The sequence below is a fragment of the Humulus lupulus genome, chromosome 5 (genome assembly GCF_963169125.1).
Source record: "Humulus lupulus chromosome 5, drHumLupu1.1, whole genome shotgun sequence".
In the NCBI taxonomy this organism is placed as follows: Eukaryota; Viridiplantae; Streptophyta; class Magnoliopsida; order Rosales; family Cannabaceae; genus Humulus; species Humulus lupulus.
Genome location: NC_084797.1, coordinates 242,834,419 through 242,858,742, shown reverse-complemented (window position 1 = coordinate 242,858,742; position 24,324 = coordinate 242,834,419). Strand labels below are relative to the sequence as shown.

Sequence of the window (24,324 nt, the reverse complement as noted above, 5' to 3'; positions counted from 1 at the left end):
TATTGTAGTTATTTAGAGCATACTGCAAATTTTCAGGAAATTCTGAATAATTTACAGTGCCGAAAACTAAATTCAAAGATGTTATTATACTCGTGACTAATTTTTTTTTATGCGCGTGGAAAGTAACATGTTTTAATTTAGTTTTCGACACTGTAAATTATTTAGAATTTCTTGAAATTTTATAGGATGCTCTGAATAATTACAATATATACAGTCACAAAAAAAAATCACACCGAAAACTGTTCACGAACCAAGAAACACAAAATATATGCAACATAAAATTATTCTCTCTATATATATAGCGCCTTATTGGGATGTCTAAAAGTTACTTGTGGACGCTATACTACAGAAAAAATAATTTTACGTTGATTGAAAATTGATGTAAAAATAAGATGATGTAACATTTCAACATTTTTACGTCGGTTTTAAACTAATGTAAAATATTCTTTCACGTCTGTTAAACCGATCTAAAAAATAAGAAAAATACTGACACAGAATGTTGGAATTTTTTCCTCGGTTTCCTTAACCACCTACATATACAAAAAAGTGATGCAAAAGATTTATTTTGTAGTAGTATACATATTTTGGGAAGCAATTTTCTGATTTTTGTGCCGTACATATTTTAGAGACATACCCTTGATCATAATTATACATATATTAATTAATTATATATATTAATATATGGTTGTGAAAGATATGATTGTTTATTCCAAAGTGTCAATAAGTGTAACACATTATCTGCCTAACTACCAAACATAATATAGTACGTGTTGGAATATAATGGTATATGAGATATAACAATTATATATATATATATTGATTTTAAAGACTATATGTATAAATAGTAGGGTTAGCTGAATTGAATACAAAAATGGGTTTTATATGTATTGATTAGTATAAATAATGAATAGGTGAAAGAGACCACGTGTATGGTCTGAAAGATGACATTGATAAATTATGTCCCTTTTTTAAAATCAAAATGACCAAACTTATTTTCATATCATATAAGGAGACATTGTTCCATTGCAATAGAGCATTATGTCTGCCACTGATTTATATATAAATTTAGCTATAAAACTTTTTAATGTACTATGAATTATGATGATGATTAGTGCTCATTAATTGATAAAGGTTCTATTTTGGTGATACTAAACCAAAACCATTTATGTCTTGTGTGAGTGATTACACTACTTTTTTCCTCTAAAAAGAAAAGAAAATAGGAAAAACTTACTATAATTACTATCTTGTATTTTATGCTATAATAAAGAAGGAATAAAATCATTACTCTAATTTATCTGACTTTCTTGTACATGTAATAAAGATATGTGTTAATTGTGGAAAAGATTTAAGGAATATGAAAGAAAAAGAAATAATATATTTACATTTTATATATATATATAGTAATAGATATAGTTTGAATGAAAAAGTTCACAAGTGATTTCATTTCATATTTAAGTTATTAGGGGTTTTCTATTGAATGAATTGCCAAATACTAATCAAAATAGTAAACTCCAAAGATTGATGGAATGAGATTTTCAAGTAAAAAGAATGAAAGAAACCTCTTGAGATTACCTACACAAAATCATTCCAATGTTAAAGGATTCTCCAAAATAATCTAATAATAATTAGTATAGTAAAGTGTGTAACTAAATAATTCAAAGTCCATTTTTAGGTCTTTTTTAGTGTTATTGATAAAATTATAAAGAGTTAGTTAAGTTAGACTAAACTTATTTTGAATGGTTCACATCACCGATCATTTTGGAAAGCCACTCTATAATTGGAATTAGGTGTAATTCAGATTAATTACTTAATTTTGTGTGTTTGTCTGACCATGTAATTACATGGTAACTATGTAATTGGAGGTAATTAAGGGATCTCAATTACACTCTTCAATTCTCTTAGCCCCCATGAGAATTGAGTATAATTACACTGTGTAATTACTAATTACTATCAATTTTAAATAGTATTTATTACATAAAATTATTTTTCTGTGTAATTACTAATTGTTTTGTCAAACATGACTCATAAGTAATTATCACTTGACATCCAAACACACATTGTTTCCAAACACGACCAAGAAATTACTCAGATATGATGAGTAGGCTCACTTAAAATATAATGTAATTACTCAAATATGTAATTTTTACCTTAGTAATTACACGGCAAAAAAATTACACAGTTGTTTCCAAACACGACATAAATAAGTAGTTGAATCTTTGAAAATGGTCTAGATTTGCAAGCTTTTACAATTAGGGTTGGACTTTGATAGACTCTCTTGGTGTTACATCAACAAGAACATATTCATTATCTTCGAGTCTGATGACGTATTCTAAATGAAATGGCACATTATTTATGCACTAAATGATAAATTTGGCTCCCACAATATGTCAATTTATGAAATAGTTGGAACAAAATGGAACTGTGGAGTGGAAAATAATTAAGAAAAATAGTGACCCTTGTTTGCAAATTTGGCACTAAAGGAGAAGAGGAGTTTTTCTTCCAATAATATAGCTGGCAGAGTTAGAAAGTCAACTTATTATATGTGAGAAACTTCCGGGAAATAATATGGTGACTTGTTAGCTATTAAGCACAATGAAGGAAATTACATGAGTTTTTACATATGCTTATTAACATTATTATATGAAGAATCCCATGATAATATATAAATAAATATAGAGAAATTGTTGAAAATAACTTTTTTTTTAAGTGATTTTGCACTTTGGCTTACTTTTGATATTTTTTTGCAAAATAGCCTCTGTCTAAAATTCAATTAGTTGTCTAAATTTTTTGACCAACTATCTAAAATTTTCGACCGGCTGTTTGAATTTCTCGATCCACCTGTTTAAATTTTCGACTAGTTGTCTAAGTTACGAGAGACTATTTTACAAATAATTATTAAAACTCGACTATAGTGCAAAATTACTTAAAAAAATATGACATTTTGCTAACGGACCCATAAATATATTGGGAGATTCTATTGTAGGAGCTTCAAAAAGAAATCCACCGGTGGGGCTATTCTGGACTAGTGAACAGTCTCCGGCACGATTTTTTTTATGACAATATATTTTTGTAGTTGTTTAGAGCATCCTGCAAATTTTCAGAAAATTCAGAATAATTTACAGTGCTGAAAACTAAGTTCAAAACAGGTTGTTGCACGCGTGACTAATTTTTGTATGCACATGGAAAAAAACATGCTTGAACCTAATTTTCAGCACTATAAATTATTCGGAATTTTTTAAAAATTTGCAGAATACTCTAAATAACAAACAAAATACACGTTTATATAAAAAAAATCACACAGAAAACTATTCACAGGTCGGGAATAAACAAGAGTCCAACCGATGGGGCTCTTTTAGAAGCCTCTACAATAAAATTTCCCTATATTTATTTATATAATTTTAACCATTTGACAAATTTGAAACTAGCCAAGTAAAAGAACAAAATTATGATTGTTGGTCCGACTGTTTATACAGAGTTCTAGAAGTACCAAATTATAAAGAGATTTTTAGTTATAATCAACCTTTCTGATTAGGCTAGTTTCATATTAAAAACATTCATATATATATATATATATATTTAGGGGAGACTTCGGTGAAACCAACATTTTGGCTGCACCAGTGCAGCCAAGGCACGGTTCGGGCATTTAGATAATATTTTTTTTCAAATTTTTTTTATGACAGTGTATATTGTTGTCATTTAAGACATCCTGCAAATTTTCAAAAAATTCTGAATAGTTTACGGTGCCGAAAACAAGGTTGTTGCACTCGTGTTTGTTTTTTGTATGCTCGTGTAAAATTCAACTGTTTGAACCTTGTTTTCGGCACTGTAAACTATTCGAAATTTTTTAAAAATTTGTAGGATATTTTAAATGACAATAATGTACACTGTCATAAAAAAAAATTGAAATTTTTTTTATCTAAATGCCCGAACCGTACCTTGGCTGCACCGGTGCATCCAAAATGTTGGCTGCACCGAAGTGCTACCCTATATATTTATATTTTTCAAAGCAAAAACACAAAAGTTAATCATATATATTAGATGAAATTTTTGGTCTTGTGTAATGTGATCTTTTATTGTGTCTTCTGTATAATGAAGCATAAGAAAAATATAGGGCTTAGTTGCATTAAGCAAACGAAGAAGACAACTTCTTATTGGATGCATGAAAATTAAGAAAATAAATAAATAGAATAATAATTATGAAAAGATGCACAAAATAATGAGATTATAATAATAATGTGATGAAGAAAAAAAAATAAAAGATGGGTGTGAGAGAGCAAAAGGGGTTATTGTTCTGAAAATATTTCTTAATTAAAAAACTAGAAAATTAATGTGAGCCTAAATTAATATATAATATGGTTTTTCACCTGACAAAGCTTCTTGTTGTTATGATGAGTAGGGTTTTGTTATTATGTCTACCGACAACCTCAAGTTGTGCAAGAAAATACAGGACGACTGGAATCTTAATCATTTTTAGTACTTAATTAATTGGGCTATTAGGGCCACCATTATCAATAATAACCAATAATCCTTATGATCACAGCTGATTAATTCAATAAACAACTCAACTATGACCCCCTTTAGTGAGTTTCTATACATGTGTTTGTTTATGAATTAATCAATGGCGCCATCGAAAATCGTGTCATTAATTTGAAATTAGATTAGATAATTAATAATTTGAAACAGTTTTAGGACAGTACTAATCATGATTATTGATGATTATCAGGATATATTAGCACAATTAGATGAAGGAGATTTACTGAATATGAATGTCCCTGTGATTAATTAAGAATTATAGGTCCTATATAGTAGGTTATTAGGGTCACCTGAATGAATCATATATATATTTTTAAAGGAATTAAGTTAAATAATTTGTGTTTGCTTTATTAATTAATTTAAAGAGTGTTTGACAAAATAATATATATATTTTTATATATTCACTTTGTAAAATAGTTTTGTTTTGATAATTTTTTAGACCCTTCGACATTCTTCGATACCATCTTCTGGTGAATTTTTGATATTCTATCTGGATTCTAGATAAAGATTATTTTGTAAAAAACTATCTAATAACGTTGTAAAATGATCTATTTTTACTAATTACTTTATTTATAGAAATTAATTTAGGGTTGAAACCCCTTTTTACAAAAGATATAGTTGAGAGCTCTTCTAGTTAATTAATTGGTATATATATATATGTAGGGATCATAACCATAAATGGAATGATACCTAACATGTATGAAAATGGCCCTTGTTAATTAATTAGTGTGTGCTAGGTGTTGTAATATTAGAATAGGGTTTGATCAAAAGGGAAGAGAATTCCAAAAAGATGCAACAAAACCCACAAACCAAGTTTTTTGTATTGTCCCACACAAACACTAATTGCCTTTGGCAGAAAAAAGAAGAAATTAAAAGATTTTTATTATTATTATTATTATTAGGGTTTATACTTTTTTGGACTATGTGTTTTGTCTCATTATCCTGTATTTTGACAAATTATTTTTTGGACCCTATATTTTGTAGAATGGTTAAAATAGAACCCTAAACTCAATTTTGATAAAGAAAAAATTGAATATAACAACACAATTTTTAAGTAGAATGATTTTATTTTTATTCTGAATTGTTAGTTTGGTAAATTATTTGTAATTTTAGTTGAGAAAACATTGACCAAAATCGGGTTTAGGGTTCTATTTGAACCATTTACAAAACATAAGGTCCAAAATATAATTTGTCAAAACACATAGTCCAAACAGGTAATAAGAAAAAACACATGTTGGAAAAAAAAAAGTATAAATAATAATAATATTTGATATATATATATATATATATTTATAGTTGACTTTGGAGAGTAGTAGGAAGGAATAATGAGCAATGTATATATTTTGAAAAATATCATTCCACAAAAGCAATTTCATGTGTGGGGTTTGAGAGTCATCATGATAAGCTGTTTTGGCTCTATTCCCTTACCACTCACAATAAAAAGAGACCTAACTCACATCTCTCCATGTACTACATTCAATATAATCTCATTCACCAAACAAAAGTTGGGAAAAAAAGAAAGAAAGAAAAAATATCTTCAAGATCATCAATAATGGTTTCTCAACAGATCATCATCAAGATCTTCATTCTCATGTACCTGCTTCTACTCATTAACCCATCTTTTTCAGGTAAGTTTTGATCAAAGAAAAAACAACTCATGTTTATATAGTTCTTAACAAGTCTTCAAAACCCTTTTCTTTTCTCGATTTTGATTATTTGATTATATAATTAATTGACCTCAGAAGGATCAGCTGATCATGATCATCACAACTTCAAGAGTATTACTACTGGTTTGGAGCTGATCACTAACACTACACCAAATCAAGAGGTAAAACTATATATATATATATATGTAGATATTAGGTTAATCTCAAACTAGTTTTAGTCTCTACTAATTATTGATTAAGCTGGTGATTAAGTGTATTAATCTTATATATATATATGTTGATGATCAGGTGATGATGAAGGGAAGGAAACTACTGATCAAAGTTGATGCAATGTTAGATTATCAAGATCCAGGACCAAACCCTAGTCATGATCCACGTAAAGGCCACTAATCATCGATGGTGATCTTAATTATATATATGTACGTGTTAATTAGTATCTTAATTATTTGTTCAAGAAAATGCTCTCCTTTTGATGAAGTCTATATATGAACTTATAATGACTTTGGTGCAATTACTAGCTTTCTATGTAATTAGAGTGTGAGTGTGAGTGTGTGTGTGAAAGAGAGTGAGTCCTCATGATATGATTGGTGTGGATCTGTGTACTGTATATATATGTTTTGCACTTGTACGTATACATATGATTATTAATAAGATCACATGCATGTTTAATTAAATGGAGATGTGAAATTATTTTCTCTCTTAATAATAATAATAATAATAATAATCATGTTTTGCTTTAATTATATATATAGTTTATATTAATGAATTAATATTGATCGATCTGTTTTTGTTTATTTATAGAATTTTGTTTCATTGATTTGTAGTACTACATCCATTTCAGAACAGACTCTCTTAAACAAGATTTTTTTTTTTGGAGAAAATTAAATAAGATTATTGAACAGAGCAAATTGCACTCCCAAATTAAGAGAAAAACAAAAGCTTTTAGTTACCAAAAAAGAAAAAGAAAAAAAAGAAATTAATCCAATTTTGATCTGTCTTCTCAGTTTCTCTTCGTCTCCTAACCAATCCCAGAATTATATTCAGAAAGAAAAAAAACTTCAAACTTACTATATATAATAATGCTAAGCTTGTTATTAATTAGTTAAGATCATCATATATAATATCAATATGGATATACAAACAATATATATGTATATGTATATATATACTTAATTAATAGCTTGGATATGAGAATTTATCATATTTATTATTATTATTATTATTTCTTTCTGTTTCTTTTTTTCTAGCCCTTTTTTTCTTCAGTATGTGTCTTATTATATATGAAATGTTTCGACAATAATATTATTGTAAATATACTATACTGTACTGAAAATCATGCGACTAATTATAAGTATATATATATATATAAATTTACACAACTTTAATCTTTTGCTAATTAGCCAATTTGTATACACAGATCAAGAGACCTTGAGATCTCTAGTTTAGTTTTGTAATTAATAATAATTAAGTTCTTTCATTTAAAATTAAACCTACTGTCTTGACACATTATTAAGTAATTAAGTTCTTTCACTAGTACTCAATATTATGATCACTCATGATCTTAGTACTAATTAAGTAATTAATTAGCTTTTACTTGACATATTAATTTGATTAATGAATGAAAATATCAAGAGATCCATCATTAATTAGGGTTAGGAATGAAAGAAATACATAATATATATGTTTCTAATAATTTTTTTGAATCTTTGATCAGGTAGATTAATATACTTAGACTTAGTTTTATTTACAGAAAAATATAAAAATGTATATATATATATATATATATGAAGTTCGAGAGATCGATCACTTATATAGATCTGCAAAAGTGCCATGATGGATAGAATGAAATTATTTTCTGAGTCAGATTACATGTCATTCTTATCCACATGTGAATATATATATATATATATATATTTATCAAAGTTTTTCTAATAGAAATTATCTGCTCCTGGAAATTGAATAATAATAAGATAAAAAAGAAGAAGAAGAAGAAGAAGAACAAAGTTTTACCCTTTTCAACACATTTAAGAGTGTACAACAATTCAAGTTAATCTACACATTAATTAAACACATTTTAGAAGAAGAGACTTTGAATGAAAAATAAAAAAGAAAAGAGAAATATAATTTTCTCTTTCAAATATTATCATCATATTACTTTTGCCTACTTTTATCAGATAAATTATCTAATCTAGCTGTTGTAAAATCCCATCATTTGCTAAGTTTGTCATTTCAAGCTCTTGGAGCTTTGCTTAACTACTCCACAAAGACCTTTTTTGAGCTTACAAAGCATATCAACAATTTATGTAAAAGTACCATTTAGGAAAACATTGTTAACACCCAAGTACTTGACTTCCCAACTACAAGTCACAACAAGGTCCACAAAATTATATTATAAAAATTATCTAATCCTATCCAATCCAATCCAACTATCCAAAAGATCGAGGCTTAAAAGTAACAACATATATATAGTCTGTGTCTCGTGTTTACAAGTCTAGATTTGTGTTTATCCAACACATCGTCATCTCTCAACCTTCCTCGAAAGCACACTCGCAACCAAGATCTAAAGTCTTGTGTTAATTAAAACATCATACACTGCCTTCATGGAATTAAACCATATGCTCAATCTTGTAATGATTTCTTTGTTGATGTTGGTTCAAGAGGTTGTGATGAGGACTAAGGCATGGGATGTTTTGGGTTGAGACTTTAGGTCTGAAGATTCCATAGTCTTCATAAAATGTACCAATTAAGCATATGGAGATGGTATAGAGTGAGGTGACATGAGCTTAAAATAGGCACATAATAAGCCACTATATATAGTTGTCACTTGTTGCATACCATTAATAGTGTAGAGCCAATACTATCTCCATGGTGATTTATTTAAGCCATTTTTTCAAAGCGTTGTAGATAGGATGTTCAAGAATTTTTGCAAACGCCCAAACCGAATAACCCACGCAAACCAAACCAAATAAATCAGTAAAAAAACGCTACCAAGATAACCCAACGAAAATTCAAATCACTCAATCTAATAATTGGATTCCAACCCACCCAAATAACCAAAATAAAAGTTTTTTTTTTATACATATATAGTATATTATATTACATAAATTATCTTTTTTAAAAAATAAAAAGAATGAAACTCTATATTTTTAATAATAAATTTAGAATATAAAATTTCTAAGCTTAAAAGATGTATACTATACATTTAAATTATTGAATTTGATTGTTTGAAAACTAAAAAAATATTAAAGATCGGTTTAAACGGGTTAACCCAACCAAACCGCAAAAATTATTAGGTGAGTTAAATTTTTTTCTTATTTAGGCGGATTACAGTTGAATATTTGCAACTCAATATTTACATTGGGTTACATAAATATGCTATAACTCGGCCAAACAATCCAATGTACACCCCTAGTTGTAGGGTAAAGCATCAGAATTAGTAGAAGTTTTTTTACTACATATTATTAATTAATTTTATTTTATTATAAATATAATATTATTTAATAAAATTGTAATAGTATAACCGGTATAATTAATAATATAAATATAGTAATGTTTAATGAAATTCTAATGATACAAAATTTATATTATTTAAGACTTTATTTTATAACCATTTTATTTTAATGATTTTTTAAAAATAAACACGAATTACTATTTTTGTAATAAAGCACTGTAATTTTTAGGAAGATGTTGTCTGTCAATTTTTTTCACCTTAGAGAGTTCTACTATTAAAAAGCCATATGATTTACATATAATCTAAGTTATATTTTTATTTATTTATTACTTTTATCATCTATTTATTTCATATTTATTAGAATAATAATCACCAATAATACAAAAAGAAATTGAGAATTTGTGAAAAAAAAAATTAGCTCGGTTAAAAATTAAAAATAAATGTATCCTCTTTAACGTTGTTTTTTTGTACCATACCAACGTTAAAGTATAGCAATTTATGTCAGTTTTAGTATATAAAAACAGATGTTCAAAATTTTAGGTAGATTTTTTTACAGTTTTCTTTTATTTGTTTTCTAGTAGTGTAATAATTTGAACAATTATTTGTTTCTATATTTTCAAGTAAAAACAATGGGAAAATTATTTATTTCCTGAAATTTTTTTAGATGTGGCAAATAAGTTCATGAGAATTGTTTACAATTAAATCTTGAATTTGAAATAAATATTAATAAATAAATCATTTATGCTGTTGTTTGTAGAAAAATACTCAATTTATAAAAGAAAATACAGGTATTTTTCTCTATAAAAGAAAAGATTGGTATTTCTCTCTCTCTATATATAGTTTTATATAACTATTGGGGATTTTACTGTAGAGACTTTAAAAATAGCACCATCGGTGTAACTTTTTTGAATTTCCGATCTGTAAATAGTTTTCGACGCGATTTTTTATAACCGTGTATATTGTAGTTATTTAGAGCATTCTACAAATTTTTCAAAAAAATTCGAATAATTTACAGTACCGAAAACTAGGTTCAAGCATGTTGTATTCTACATGCATAAAAAAATTTAGTTACACACCTGCAACAACCTGTTTTGAATCTAATTTTCGGCACTGTAAATTATTTGGAATTTTCTGAAAAATTTGTAAGATGATCTAAATAACTACAATATATACGGTCATAAAAAAAATCGCGTCAAAAAATGTTAACAGGTCAGGAGTACATAAAAGCCCACCGATTGAGCTCTTTTTGGAGCCCCTACCGGAGATTTTCTCTATAACTATATAGTCTTTAAACATATTAGAATGTATATAAAAATTAAAAAAAAAAAAAGAACATTTAGTAAAAAAATTATTAAGTGTTTGTTGATGTTTCTTAAAACTCAGAAGTCTTGATTGGGAAGGCAAAAAAACAGCTAAGATAGACATTGACAAATAATAATAATAATAAAAAGTATAGTAACATTCATGCTAAAAATTTCATTAATTCAATACTTTAATTTTTTTCCATGAAATTTAGGGTTTCTCTAGCATTCCTTTTGAAAAGAGGAATACTAGTATATTTTTCATATTTTTTTTGCACTTGGATAGTTATAATTTTAATTTTTTTTATATGAATGTGTATATTGTAGTTGTAGTAGATATTCTATCTATTTTTAAAAAAAAATTGAATATTTTACAATATTAAAAAAATAATTCAAACATTTTATTATATAAATACTTATTTTTTTATACATACAAAAAACACAGGATACCATAGAACTATTCTAAATATTCTTAACGACAACTAAACATTGATGAAATCCTTGATAAAAAGAATATTTTCAAATCAGTTTCTTTTTCAAGGACACTAATTTCAATTTTTGATATTTGATTAGGACAAAATTAAGTCTTCAAACTTCAATTAAGTCAATTAATTGTAGTTAGGTCAGTTGTTCGAATGTTTTATTATCAACACAAATGAAATTAATTTCATCACGTTAAAAAGACCATATAGCCCCTTACCTCATTTATGCAAGCGAGTAACAGTAACCACTAACTACCACAACTAACGGCATTTAACGGACCGCCGTTCGAACACTGCTCCCTTTACAGAAAACATTAAATAAAGAAAAAAAACCAAAAACGGCGCCGTATTGAGATCAAACGTCGTTATCTATCGTAATAGCGTATACCAGTGTGCCGTTCCCGACGGTTAAAATGATCACCGCAATCTAGCCAATGGAGAATCAACACGTGTCCCAAACAGTTGGTGTGAAAAGACAATGTTGCCCCTCCTCCTCGACCTTCCTCACACTTTTGCCAGCACAGAAAGACATCTGATCTGCTATCGGCGGCCCAGTCTACTCCATCTCCATTGAACCTCTCCTCTACTTTCTCTCTCTAGAACTCTACCTTCTCTCTCTAGAAAAGACAATTAAGGTGTTTGTTGAGAATGGTGGCGAGTTCATATCCATAATTAACTCTGTAACCTCTGATATCTCATTCTTTCTCTCTCCATTTCTTTCTTTCTTATTTAGCAATCTTAAGCTTGAACCAGTTCACGCAAAGTTTTGATCTTCACTGTTATCTTCGTCTGAATTGGGCCAAGATGCCGGGATTAGTATCAATCAAAACCCCACCGGACGCGCCGCCGCTACGGATCTCAGTATCCGAAGCCCCAACACCCACTCATGCCCAAAGATCCGAACCCGGAATACCCAAAACCCCATCTCCACTACCCAAGAGGATGCCGTCTCCTTCCGCCTCCGGCTCCGCTCCTCGGTCTAAACCCTCGCCGGACCGACGATCGAAGAAGCCGCAACCGGAAAGTCCGAACCAGATCCTGTCCGAGACTTCACTGGATAATCCGGATCTCGGGCCGTTTTTACTGAAATTGGCCAGAGACACGATCGCCTCCGGGGAAGGCCCAATTAAGGCTCTGGACTTCGCTGTTCGGGCTTCGAAGTCGTTTGAGCGATGCGCTGTTGATGGAGAGCCTAGTTTGGACTTGGCTATGAGTCTTCATGTTCTCGCTGCTATATACTGTAGCTTGGGGAGGTTTGAGGAGGCTGTACCGGTTCTGGAGAGGGCGATTCAGGTGCCTGACGTTCCGAGGGGTGCGGATCACGCGCTCGCTGCCTTCTCTGGGCATATGCAGTTGGGAGACACGTACTCAATGCTGGGGCAGGTAGACCGTTCCATTTTGTGCTATGAGGAGGGATTGAAGATCCAGATCGAAGCATTGGGCGATACTGATCCCAGAGTTGGGGAAACTTCCAGGTCTGAATTTTGTTTTTTTCACTTAAATTTTTTGTTTTTCAGTATTTTTGGATACATACTTGATGTGGGTTTCTCATTTTTCGAGTAAAAATTGGAGTTTTTTTTTACAAAATTTGTTTTTACGTGTAGTGTAATTATAGTTGACAATTGGTGAAATCTTATACGACAACGGCTTTAAAAAAGTTTCTTCACAATAATATTAAGCTGTAGATTATTATTAAGTAATTTGTAATTATTATTTTGAAATGATTTTGCTTTATTTAAATATAATTGAACTTGGTTCTGTTTTCATAATCATTAGTGTACTTGGGTTTATTTCCTGGAATGAATTATGATCATTTACATTACATTCATGCTAATGCGATCTGAATAGGCAGTTTCTAAGATGAGAACGAAATACCTCTCATGACTTGTTAGTTGCATTAATACATCCCCATAAAAAGCAGTCCGAGTTGACATTTTCTTTATTAGTTTAAGGTGAGATTTCTGTGGAGAACTTCAAAAAGTATGCACTTTTTACCTTAAATAAAGAAAAATTGCGATCATCCCATGACTACATTTTTTTTTTGTTGCTATATAGCCTCGTTATTTATAATCATTGGTAGAGTACAAAACGAAGTCAAAGAGTTTATGTTTTATTTTGCTGAAAGAGAATGACTTGAGCATTTACTTTAGGAAGATAAGGCAAACTTAGAACATTAGAACATGTAGCAAATTTGGAAAGGGAAATAACTATTGTCCTTTTTAAGCTGGTCATGTGCAAGTGAACATAAAGTGAATGAGCCCTTCAAAAGATGGTTTAAATGCAAAGTTTTTATCCCTCCTGATCACAATAGACAGTGCCTTTGTTTAAGATTACCATCAGACTGTTGCCTTACAAATTTATGCACAATGGATTATTATTTGTTAAGACTTGAGATTAGTGCTTTTGTAAAATGCATCTTAAATAATATCTTTCTTAAAAAGAAGATTAAAGTGGAATAGTATGAAATTGCAGGTATTTAGCTGAGGCCCATGTTCAAGCAATGCAGTTTGATAGAGCAGAAGAATTGTGCATGAAAACTCTTGAAATTCATCGTGTTCACAGTGAACCAGCATCTCTTGAAGAGGCAGCTGACCGTAGGTTAATAGCCCTTGTATGCGAAGCAAAGGGGGATTATGAATCAGCCCTTGAGCATCTTGTCCTTGCCAGCATGGCAATGATTGCAAATGGTCAAGATACTGAAGTTGCGGCTATTGATGTAAGCATAGGCAACAATTACATGTCTCTTTGTCGCTTTGATGAGGCTATCTTCTCCTACCAAAAAGCGCTTACTGTTTTCAAGTCGTCAAAGGGAGACAGCCATCCATCGGTTGCTTCTGTCTTTGTACGTCTTGCTGACCTATACCATCGAACAGGAAAGCTTCGTGAGTCCAAGTCATATTGTGAAAATGCTCTGAGGATATATTCAAAACCTGTCCCTGGAACTACGGCAGAAGAGATTGCTGGTGGGCTAACTGAAATTTCTGCTATATATGAGTCTGTTGATGAACCAGAGGAGGCACTGAAGCTCTTGCAAAAGGCAATGAAGTTGTTGGAGGATAAGCCGGGACAGCAAAGCACAATTGCTGGAATAGAGGCACGAATGGGAGTGATGTTTTATATGCTTGGGAGATACGAAGAAGCAAGGAGCTCTTTCGAAAGTGCTGTAGTAAAACTTAGAGCTAGTGGAGAAAGAAAGTCGGCTTTCTTTGGGGTTGTGTTGAACCAGATGGGATTGGCTTGTGTGCAGCTGTTTAAGATAGATGAAGCTGCTGAGTTATTTGAAGAAGCAAGGGGGATACTAGAACAAGAATGTGGCCCATGTCATCAAGATACCATTGGAGTATACAGCAATCTTGCAGCAACCTATGATGCAATGGGGAGGTAAAAACCTATGATGCGTTCTACAACTAATATTGATTAATAAAATTATGGTTCACTAATTCTCTTAAAAGGACTTGATATTGCTGAATTTCACAGAATCATTGTTGAGATATAAACTTTACATCACCACTTTCTCTATATACTTGTTACGATCTTTAAAAAGATTTTGAAGTCATACTTCTTCACGCTATATTCATTATTTTGAAAGATTTAGACAGAAAGTTCTGTTTACTATTGTTTCTGTAAAAAAATTTGCTGCTCTTGTTTTCTATGCATATAACACTGTTTATTATTTACTTTTGGTTTTGTGGCTGCTCTTCTAACACATCTCTAATTTGCTCTGTTTTCTATGCATATGTCTGTCTTGAATATTTAGATATTTACTTCCCTTCTTTATTTTGATGAACTGAAATTGGATTATTTCAGAGTTCAAGATGCAATTGAGATTCTGGAGTATGTTCTTAAATTGCGCGAAGAAAAGCTTGGAATTGCAAATCCTGATTTCGAAGACGAGAAGAGAAGGCTACAAGAGCTTCTGAAGGAAGCAGGCAAGACTCGAGACAGAAAAGCGAAATCACTCGAAAACCTCATTGATCCCAGCTCGAAGAAGACGAAGAAAGACGCGGCAAAGAGGTGGCCTGGCCTGGGGTTTAGAATTTAAAACAAGAAAAAAAAAGGAAAGGTCCACATTCTTAAGTACCCTCCTACATCCATCTGATTTCTTACAAAATGCACATTCTGTAACATAGATCATCATCATGTATAGGGTTGAAGTTTTTAAATTTCCGCGAGGTTTTTTCGTCCGTTTCTCGAGCTTTGGAATTCTCTCTCATTTATTTTTCTCCTGGTTAATTATTTCATTGAAATGTCTGCTGTTGTGAGCTTGAAGTTGTTCACTGATAAAAAAAAAAAGGTTATGAATCCGAGTGAATAAAAAATTCTTGTATGCCTTCTTCGGTCATTCATATATGTTACATTGCTTGAAGTTGAACACCTCATCACTATTTGTAGAGAAGCTTTAGTGAACTTGCTCCTGTTTATATTTTTTTCTCCATAAATGCCTTTCTCTATACAGTTGAGAGAATCAATTGACAGACTGTATATGTTAACCATTGAGCCTCTCCATCATATCCATGACCAAGTGGTAGGTCAAAGAGAATATACTTCCAGCTTTCATTACAACAACTATACATATATATATATATATATGTTTTTATATATATTTATATATTGGACCATTTTTTTAGTGGGGCTTTACTTTAAGCTTACCGGTGGGGTTTTTTACTGTTCTTGACTCGTGGACAGTTTTCGGTCCGATTTTTTTTATGATTGTGTATATTGTAGTTGTTTAGGGCATCTTGCAAATTTTTAGAAAATTTTAAATAGTTTATAGTATAAAAAAAAATTTAGGTTCAAACATGTTGTTTTCCACACGTATAAAAAAAATTAATCACGCTTGCAATAACTGAGAGTTCCACTAGTAAAGCTTAATAGGGAAGCGAAGAATTGTCCTATATATAGGAAAGCGAATAATTGTCTGATATATCTCACTGTGTTCTACTTTTAATTGGATGTTGAAATTATTCTAAAGTAGAGATTGGACTCTGTGATCCCAAATTTGGAATGACTAACAGTGCAGCAGTGGTCCTCTATAGTGACAAAAAATTCAATTTCTTTTGTGTAGGATCTTATAGCTTGAATTATAAGTAATGTACCAAGATTTTGAAATTTATTTATTTATTACAATTGGTTTAGACATCTTTTTTCAGGTGTCTACAACTGCTGATGGTTAGTCTCTCTCAAATCTACACTCACAGATGGCCCTTTTGCATCTAATATTTACCATATTGATCCTATTCAAAGTAGGAAAAATGATTATTATTTATGTCATGTTAGACCATTTTCAATGGAATGCCAATTTTTTTTTTCATGTATTGTTAAAATATATTAATATAGCACATTTCAAAATATGTTACTTTAGTAGAGTGACAAAAGTTGAGTCAAATTTAGCATAGAATAAATACTTACTTTTTTATTTAATTTTATGACACATAATAATCATCTTATTCTTAATATCTTTTAAAAAAAAGGAAGATATTATGTGTCAAATTTAGGACAGAATATATTATATTCTATTTTTTTTTATAACAATAGCAGAAATTTTTATAAGGAAGAAATAATCATAATGATTCATAAACATTTCGAAGTTATTATTTCAATGTTGGTAGCATATTTATAATGCTATTAAATAGTTAGTTGTCTCATCTCTTAAATATGCTATTATGCTATAAGTCTAATTAATTCCCCATAATTTTCCAGCCGCTGGCTCAAAGTTCAGTATAATCATTAGTTACTATAGAGTGCACCAACTAAATAAATAAAAGAGTAAATAATGGCTAAAATACTAATATTTTTTAAATATTATATTTTTATATTTAATTTATTTTTGCGCTAAATGTAATTAATTTTTTCAAAATATTATACTTTTATACCTAAATAATTTTTTGCCATAAATATACTTAATATTTTTAAAATGTTACATTTTTATACTTATTTTTTAAAATTATTTTGAAAAATGATAAGAAAGTGAAAGAAAAATATAGGATTTTAGTTATTTTTAAAATTTTAAAAATATTTCCACTTTCAAAATGATAAAAAAAAAAGATTAGTGAAATTAATCAAAATAATTAAAACTTATATTTTTCCTTTACTTATTTTTTATAAAAAAAATTAAATTTAAATTGATGAAAATATATAAGTTTTTAATTATTTTAAATAATTTTTATTAATTTTAATAAGCATTTATTAATGTTTAAATTAAAATAGTTATTTTGAGAAAGAATAAGAAAGAGAAAATAATTTAAAATTTAAAAAATGATTAAAATCTTATATTTTTCCTTCACTTTCTTATTATTATCAAAATAGTAAAAAAATAGATATAAAAGTATAATATTTTAAAAATATTGAGTATATTTATCGCAAAAAAATAATAATAATTTAAGTATAAAAGCGTAACATTTTGAAGACATTAAGTATATTTACCACAAAAAAAAGATTAAGTATAAAAGTACAATATTTAAAAAACATTGAATATTTTAATCGTCATTTACTCTAAATTAAATGAAAACAATAGGAATAAGATGAAATATTAAACAACCATGGCTAATGGGTTGACTGGAAACCAACTACAAACATTATAAAAATAAAAATAAATATATAAACACACACATTCATGGTTCCATAATCAATGAAACTAGAATAAGCTTGTTCAAGATAATGAACCAATTAATCAGCTCATTTTGTATGAAAAGTCAGTGATTGTAAGATTAGGCATTCCACTTTCATATATCAAGTAAAAATAATAATAGAGTTGGTGAAGACAAAAATGGCCCCTCAAAAATAAAGGTTTATATATTTTTTATTTTTAATAATGAAAATTGGAGATCTAATTAAAACAGAATATCTAGTTTGATTATTATTGTTTGAACTATAGATATTCTCAATCATATATGTTAAAATCCAAATGAGAATTTGATTCAAAATCTTAAGAATCAAATACCATTAAATTAGTACATACTATTCTTGTTGGAAAACATGAGGAATATGTTCATATACACTAAGATATTTATATTATTTATCATATAATTTGCTATATCATGATATATTCTTCATTCATTAAGTAGGGACATGAAATTTATTATTGTCTATCTGCCCCTAAATATTTTTTATTCCTTTTGATGATACACACACCAAGATCAACCGAAAGGACACACATACCCCAAAATAAAATTTTCTTTCACAAAAATTTTAAAAAAAAGTACAAAAAAAAAAAAAAACCCATGTTTACTTCATTTTAATATATATTTTGGAAAAGGAAAACCTACATTACTTTATTATAACACTTATTATAGCATTATGCTAATCTTGTTATATATTAGTATGAAAATCACCATAGTTTTGTGAATTTTGCCTCTAAAAATTAACTTGGATGACGTCATCATGAGATTTAATTAATTAATCAAGTCAATTAAGCCCACTTTTCTTCTAGCTAAAATATTATTGGAGTAGAAATGGAGCAATGAAATTAGAGGAATTAGCACACTAATTAATATTTCATTTTCTTGAAAAGGCCTTTCATCACAATTCATCATCACCAGCTCATTGCCTTATATATGTTGTTCTTTGCTCGATCATTACCTACGTATAGCAATCCATCCCTTGACGACTAGTTTTTACATTATAATTATAATGATAATAATTATTATTATTATTATATCGAAAAGTAAAAGCAAAATTTTGAGACATCTAGACCTAAACTACTATATATATATACATATATTAACCTCTCTTTTATTCTCATTGTCTTTAAGTACTGCTAGGATCTCTTCATATCTCAAGTCACAATGATTTCTGATGAAGCTCTTCGAACTGTTGTTGGTATAATAGGTAAGACCATTTCTTTTCATGTCATATATATATTATGGTCATGTTTTTATAATACTAGTTAGTACTACAAAATTAGGTTTTCTCGTCACTTTTATAAAACTTTTCTCGTTGTTCGAAAAACAAGAAAAATTCACCTTAAAATGTGATGAGAAATCCTATTTTTGTAGTAATAATAGTAGTTTTACAAATATATCGATTTGCTCGATTATACTCCGCATTAAAAAACTAACTTACCTACAATTATTTGGCTTAATTATTTCAGGAAACATCATATGCCTTTTATTCTTTTTATCACCAGTGTAAGCTTATTATATGTAATAATATTTAAATAGTTTTGATTATTAATATTAATTCTTCTCAAATTTGTTATTTTTAAGTAAGTTTAAGGTACGATATACTTATAGAGATATAGAGTACATATTCTGATCATATTCATCAAAGATTAGCTAGCTAATCGATATTTTTGATCGATCAGAATCTGTACCCTATCGGTGTTCGATTGGTATACTCTACCAAAGACTTCCACAATATATATATATATATTTTAAAGATATATACATGTATATATAGGCCAACATTTATAAGAATATGGAAAAAAGGGGCAGTGGAGGACTACTCAGCAATGCCATACCTAGCAACCCTAATGAGCTGCATGGTGTGGAGTCTCTACGGGCTGCCTATAGTGCACCCCGGCAGCACCTTGGTGTTCACCATCAGTGCCTCCGGGGTTGTGATCGAGGCGATCTTAGTCATCGTCTTCTTGATCTTTTCTGACAAGAAAAAGAGGCTCAAACTTGTTCTATTGCTCTTTCTTGAGCTCTTAATCGTAGCTCTTCTTGCTACTTTGTCTCTCACCTTAGCTCACTCCTACAAGAAGAGGTCCTTGGTTGTTGGTCTCGTCGGTGTTTTCGTTAGCATCGTCATGTACTCTTCGCCTTTGTCTATCATGGTACTAAACTTTAATCATTAATTTTTTCTATATATATATATAATATATATATAGTACATTCATCATAAAAAATTATATTAGTAAGTTGGTCAATTATATCTACTTAGTGGGTTTTTTTCTTCAAGCATTATAGTCAAATTCCAATTAATTATTATAGTGAGATATGATTGTAATTAATATTATAATGACAAGATTTTGTTATATGGGTTTTTACAGAAGCTGGTGATCTCAACAAAAAGCGTGGAGTTTATGCCATTTTCACTGTCACTTGCTTCATTCATGAACTGCCTCGTTTGGTCCACTTATGCTCTTATTCGCTTTGATCCTTTCGTATTTGTAATTCTCAAACTTAATCACCTCTCTCACATATATAGGTAACTTTTTAGGTATGGAAATTACTTTTGTTTTTACAGTAGGGACGTTTTTCATTTTCGGTACTTGGATCTATAACCTAATTTTTTTATATGACCTCATATATGATAGTTATAGTAGAAATTCTGCAAAGTTTTAGAAAATTTTGAATAATTTACAGTGCCAAAATCAGAGTTTAAATAGTCTGTTTTTCACGTGTATAAAAATAATTGATTGTCTGAACTCCGATTTTAGTACAATAAATTATTCAAATTCCTCGAAAATTAGCAGGATGTCTGTTATAACTATATTATTCGTACGCCATCATGAAAAAAATTAGGTTATAATTTTTCTAAATATCTAAAATAGAAAATGCTCTTACGGTGGTAGGGTAGGGCAAAAGTAATGTTCTTGTCTCAAAAAATTCCTATATATATAGCTACAACACAAACATTTATGCTTTGTTTGTTAAAGTAGAAAAATAGAAGGAAAGAAAGTTTTTGAGAGAAAAGTGGGGAGAAGTAAATAAGTGGGGTAGTTTGGTAAGAGAGAAGATGGAGAGGAAAAGAAAATTGGAAAGAAAAAATTTAGTGAGACCCATTTGAAATATTTTCTCTCCAAATCAAAGAGAAAACCGAGTGGAAACAAATGCTTTATAATTAATAATTAATTGACCAATATAACATTGAAAAGTTAAGTAAACTTAAGGTATTATATAGTTGACCAATATAAGGGTAAAAGTGTAAAAAATAATTCTCTTATCTCAATTTTAATTACAATAATAAATAAATATATAAAATAATTTTTTTTCTATTTTCTTTCCACTCTTTCTACCAAACATACATGAGAGAAAATACATTTACTTTCTTTCCTTTACCTTTTCTTTCCTTCGTACTTTTTCTCTCCATCCTATTTTCTATACACTCTACCAAATATAAGCTTAGGGATAATTTTGTATCTAATAATGATAATGATATCAGGTACCAAATGGACTAGGCATACTATTTGGAGTGGCTCAGCTGATCCTTTATGCTGTATACTACAAGTCAACAAAGAAAATTATGGCAGAGAGGAAGGGCAAAGAAGTAAATTTGTCTGATGTAATTGTAGTTTCTGTTGTAGCTGAAGAAGTTCAACCCAAGAAAACTGTCATTGCTCCTCAGAATGGCCATGATGATTCTACTAAGGATCAACCATAACACATGATCAATTTTCCACTGTCTGATTCTTATATTATAATGAACTAGATCGATCCCACTATTTGGAGTTGGGTTGATATAGTTTGAATACACAAGCATCTCACCTGAATTAATGTACACCATACAATAAAAAGTGTCACTATTTTCTACTAATGAAAGAAAATTGTTTAAGCTCATCATAATCATTTAATTTTTGTTTTTATAAAGTCTACAATAGGGACACCATTTTTGTCCCTACCAGTAATGGTGACTACTTTGTTTCATACGTAAATACTGTAAATTATAACTCTAATTTTTTTATATGATGATGTATTCTGTAGTTATAGTAGACATCACAGTAATTTTTTGAAAATTTCGAATAATTTACAGTGTCGAAAAAATAGAGTCCAAAATAGTACGTTGCACGCGGATAAAAAAAAAACAAGCATGCGTGCTACTAATGGTTTGAACTATGTTTTTGGCACTGTAAATTATTCAGAATTTCTCGAAAAATGTTGGGATGTCTATTATAACTATAATATATACTATCATATAAAAAATTTGATTTAAATTTCTCTACGTGCTGAAAACAAAGACCCCCTTCTGGTTGGAGCAAAAGTAGTGCTCTTACTATAAAATTCTCCCATATATATATATATATATATATAAATAAAGGGTATTGCTATGGTGCATACCTAAAATAATATGCACTGGTGCATATCTTTTGTGACTTTTTGTGTTTTTCGGCTCGTGAAGAGTTTTTGGCGCGATTTTTTTTATGTCTGTGTTTATTATAGTTATTTAGAGCATCCTGCAAATTTTCAGGAAATTCTGAATAATTTACAATGCCGAAAACTAGGTTCAAACAAGCTGTTGTACGCTTGACTAATTTTTTTTATACGTGTGGAAAACAGTATGTTTGAACCTAGTTTTCAGCATTATAAATTATTCGGAATTTCCTTAAAATTTGCAAGATGCTCTAAATAATTACAATAAACACAGACATAAGAAAAAAATCGCACCGAAAACTGTTTACGAGCCAAAAAACACAAAAAGTCACAAAAGATATGCACTATAGAATTACCCTATATATATATATATAGTAATTACACCATAAGTATCAATATTTTGATAAAAGTTGCAACTTATGTACTAATTCTTTTATTTTATTTTGAGGACAAAAATACATTCTATTCATGAAAATGTTTAGCCTTTAATCCCAAACTATCTATAATCTGACTTTAATTCAACTACCCTTTTTCATTGATAATCAAAATAAAAAAATAAAAAAATGGTGCACAAGTATTACTTTTACCAAAATATTAATGCTTACGTGGTAAATACCTATAAATCTCACCACCTATATTTGTCACGATTGCTTAATATCATTGGAAATTTAATTTCTTTGGCAAAGGTTTTTGGTTGTTGTTGATTTTCTTTGAATTTTAAACTTATGTGGCAACAAATTACAAAGCTATAGTCAATAATACTTTATAAAAAGTCTTAATGCACTTTACCCATATTTGCATGACACAAATATATAAAAAAAACAAAAAAAAAATTGCACTAAAGGCTTTAAATTTTTGATCTAAATGTCATTTAATGATCATTAATTGGTTGGAAAAATTATGTTAATATATTTAGGAAATTTCTACAGTAGGTACTTCTAAAATAGTCTTGTCGGTAGGTTTCTTTTATGTTTTTGACTTGTGAACAGATTTTTGTATGATTTTTTTTTTATGATCGTGTATATTTTAGTTATTTAGAACATCTTGCAAATTTTCATAAAATTCCAAATAATTTACAGTACCAAAAACTAGTTTAAAAACAGGTTGTTTCACACGTGACTAATTTTTTTATGCGCGTGGAAAATAATATGTTTGAACCTAGTTTTCGACACTATAAATTATTCGAAATTTTTTGAAAATTTGTAGGATGCCCTAAATAACTACAATATACACTCTCATAAAAAAATCGCACCGAAAACTATTCACAATAAGAAATACAAAAAAATCCCACCAGTGAGACTCTTTTTGAACTCTTTTGAAGCAACTACTAGAGCTGTAAATGTGGGCCGGCCCGACTCGGCCCACATTTTCGTGCCTCCAATAAATTCGTGCCGGGCCGGGCCAGCCCATTTTTGAAAGAGTAGGCCCAGCACGGCCCATGTCGTGCGGTGTCGGGCCGGCCCACTTTCCTTGTTCGGGCCCAAATTTGGGCCCACTTTTTTTTTGCTAAAAAATGTGAGGATGGAGAATTGAACCCTCCACCTCATCTTTAACCATCAATGGACTTACCACCAAACCAAATACATTTTTTTGTTTAAATTATAATTTTAGATATTTTTATATACTTTTTAACAATATTTTACACAAAATTATATCAAAGATAATTATTAGAATTTTAATACCTACTAATAAATGCTAAAAATTTAACTAACAAATCTTAAAATAAATTAATATAATTATAAAAATATAAACATTGAGAAAAATAAGACATATTATCATTTTAATTTATTAATTATTGACAAATAAAAATTTATTATGATTATTAATGTCAAAATATCGAGTTTTTTATCGTGTCGT

The 24,324-nt window shown here is 29.3% G+C and overlaps 3 protein-coding genes across 3 annotated transcripts; all 3 read left to right on the top strand.

Moving 5' to 3' along the window:
• The first annotated feature begins 5,990 nt into the window (after nucleotides 1-5,990).
• On the top strand, nucleotides 5,991-6,874 carry LOC133834120 (uncharacterized). The gene is made up of 3 exons (XM_062263623.1): nucleotides 5,991-6,161; nucleotides 6,276-6,361; nucleotides 6,489-6,874. Exons 1-3 carry the CDS (start codon nucleotides 5,999-6,001, stop codon nucleotides 6,588-6,590), a joined length of 351 nt encoding a protein of 116 aa, XP_062119607.1. The 5' UTR covers nucleotides 5,991-5,998; the 3' UTR covers nucleotides 6,591-6,874.
• A 5,091-nt stretch (nucleotides 6,875-11,965) lies between these two features.
• LOC133778648 (protein KINESIN LIGHT CHAIN-RELATED 1-like) lies at nucleotides 11,966-15,765 on the top strand. Its single transcript, XM_062218637.1, has 3 exons — nucleotides 11,966-12,909; nucleotides 13,907-14,815; nucleotides 15,242-15,765. The coding sequence occupies exons 1-3, from the start codon at nucleotides 12,239-12,241 to the stop codon at nucleotides 15,474-15,476; spliced, it is 1,815 nt and encodes a 604-aa protein (XP_062074621.1). The 5' UTR covers nucleotides 11,966-12,238; the 3' UTR covers nucleotides 15,477-15,765.
• Nucleotides 15,766-19,083: 3,318 nt separating this feature from the next.
• On the top strand, nucleotides 19,084-21,855 carry LOC133778646 (bidirectional sugar transporter SWEET4-like). The gene is made up of 5 exons (XM_062218636.1): nucleotides 19,084-19,261; nucleotides 19,524-19,560; nucleotides 19,832-20,210; nucleotides 20,427-20,546; nucleotides 21,542-21,855. Exons 1-5 carry the CDS (start codon nucleotides 19,219-19,221, stop codon nucleotides 21,758-21,760), a joined length of 798 nt encoding a protein of 265 aa, XP_062074620.1. The 5' UTR covers nucleotides 19,084-19,218; the 3' UTR covers nucleotides 21,761-21,855.
• The last annotated feature ends 2,469 nt before the right edge of the window (nucleotides 21,856-24,324 follow it).

Coding starts and splice junctions, on each gene's coding strand:
- LOC133834120 (XM_062263623.1), top strand. CDS start 5,999: ATGTACTACATTCAATATAATCTCATTCACCAAACAAAAGTTGGGAAA. Junction 6,162..6,275: donor CATTAACCCATCTTTTTCAG/GTAAGTTTTGAT, acceptor AATTGACCTCAG/AAGGATCAGCTGATCATGAT. Junction 6,362..6,488: donor ACACTACACCAAATCAAGAG/GTAAAACTATAT, acceptor GTTGATGATCAG/GTGATGATGAAGGGAAGGAA.
- LOC133778648 (XM_062218637.1), top strand. CDS start 12,239: ATGCCGGGATTAGTATCAATCAAAACCCCACCGGACGCGCCGCCGCTA. Junction 12,910..13,906: donor AGAGTTGGGGAAACTTCCAG/GTCTGAATTTTG, acceptor ATGAAATTGCAG/GTATTTAGCTGAGGCCCATG. Junction 14,816..15,241: donor ACCTATGATGCAATGGGGAG/GTAAAAACCTAT, acceptor GGATTATTTCAG/AGTTCAAGATGCAATTGAGA.
- LOC133778646 (XM_062218636.1), top strand. CDS start 19,219: ATGATTTCTGATGAAGCTCTTCGAACTGTTGTTGGTATAATAG. Junction 19,262..19,523: donor AACTGTTGTTGGTATAATAG/GTAAGACCATTT, acceptor TAATTATTTCAG/GAAACATCATATGCCTTTTA. Junction 20,547..21,541: donor GCTTTGATCCTTTCGTATTT/GTAATTCTCAAA, acceptor TAATGATATCAG/GTACCAAATGGACTAGGCAT.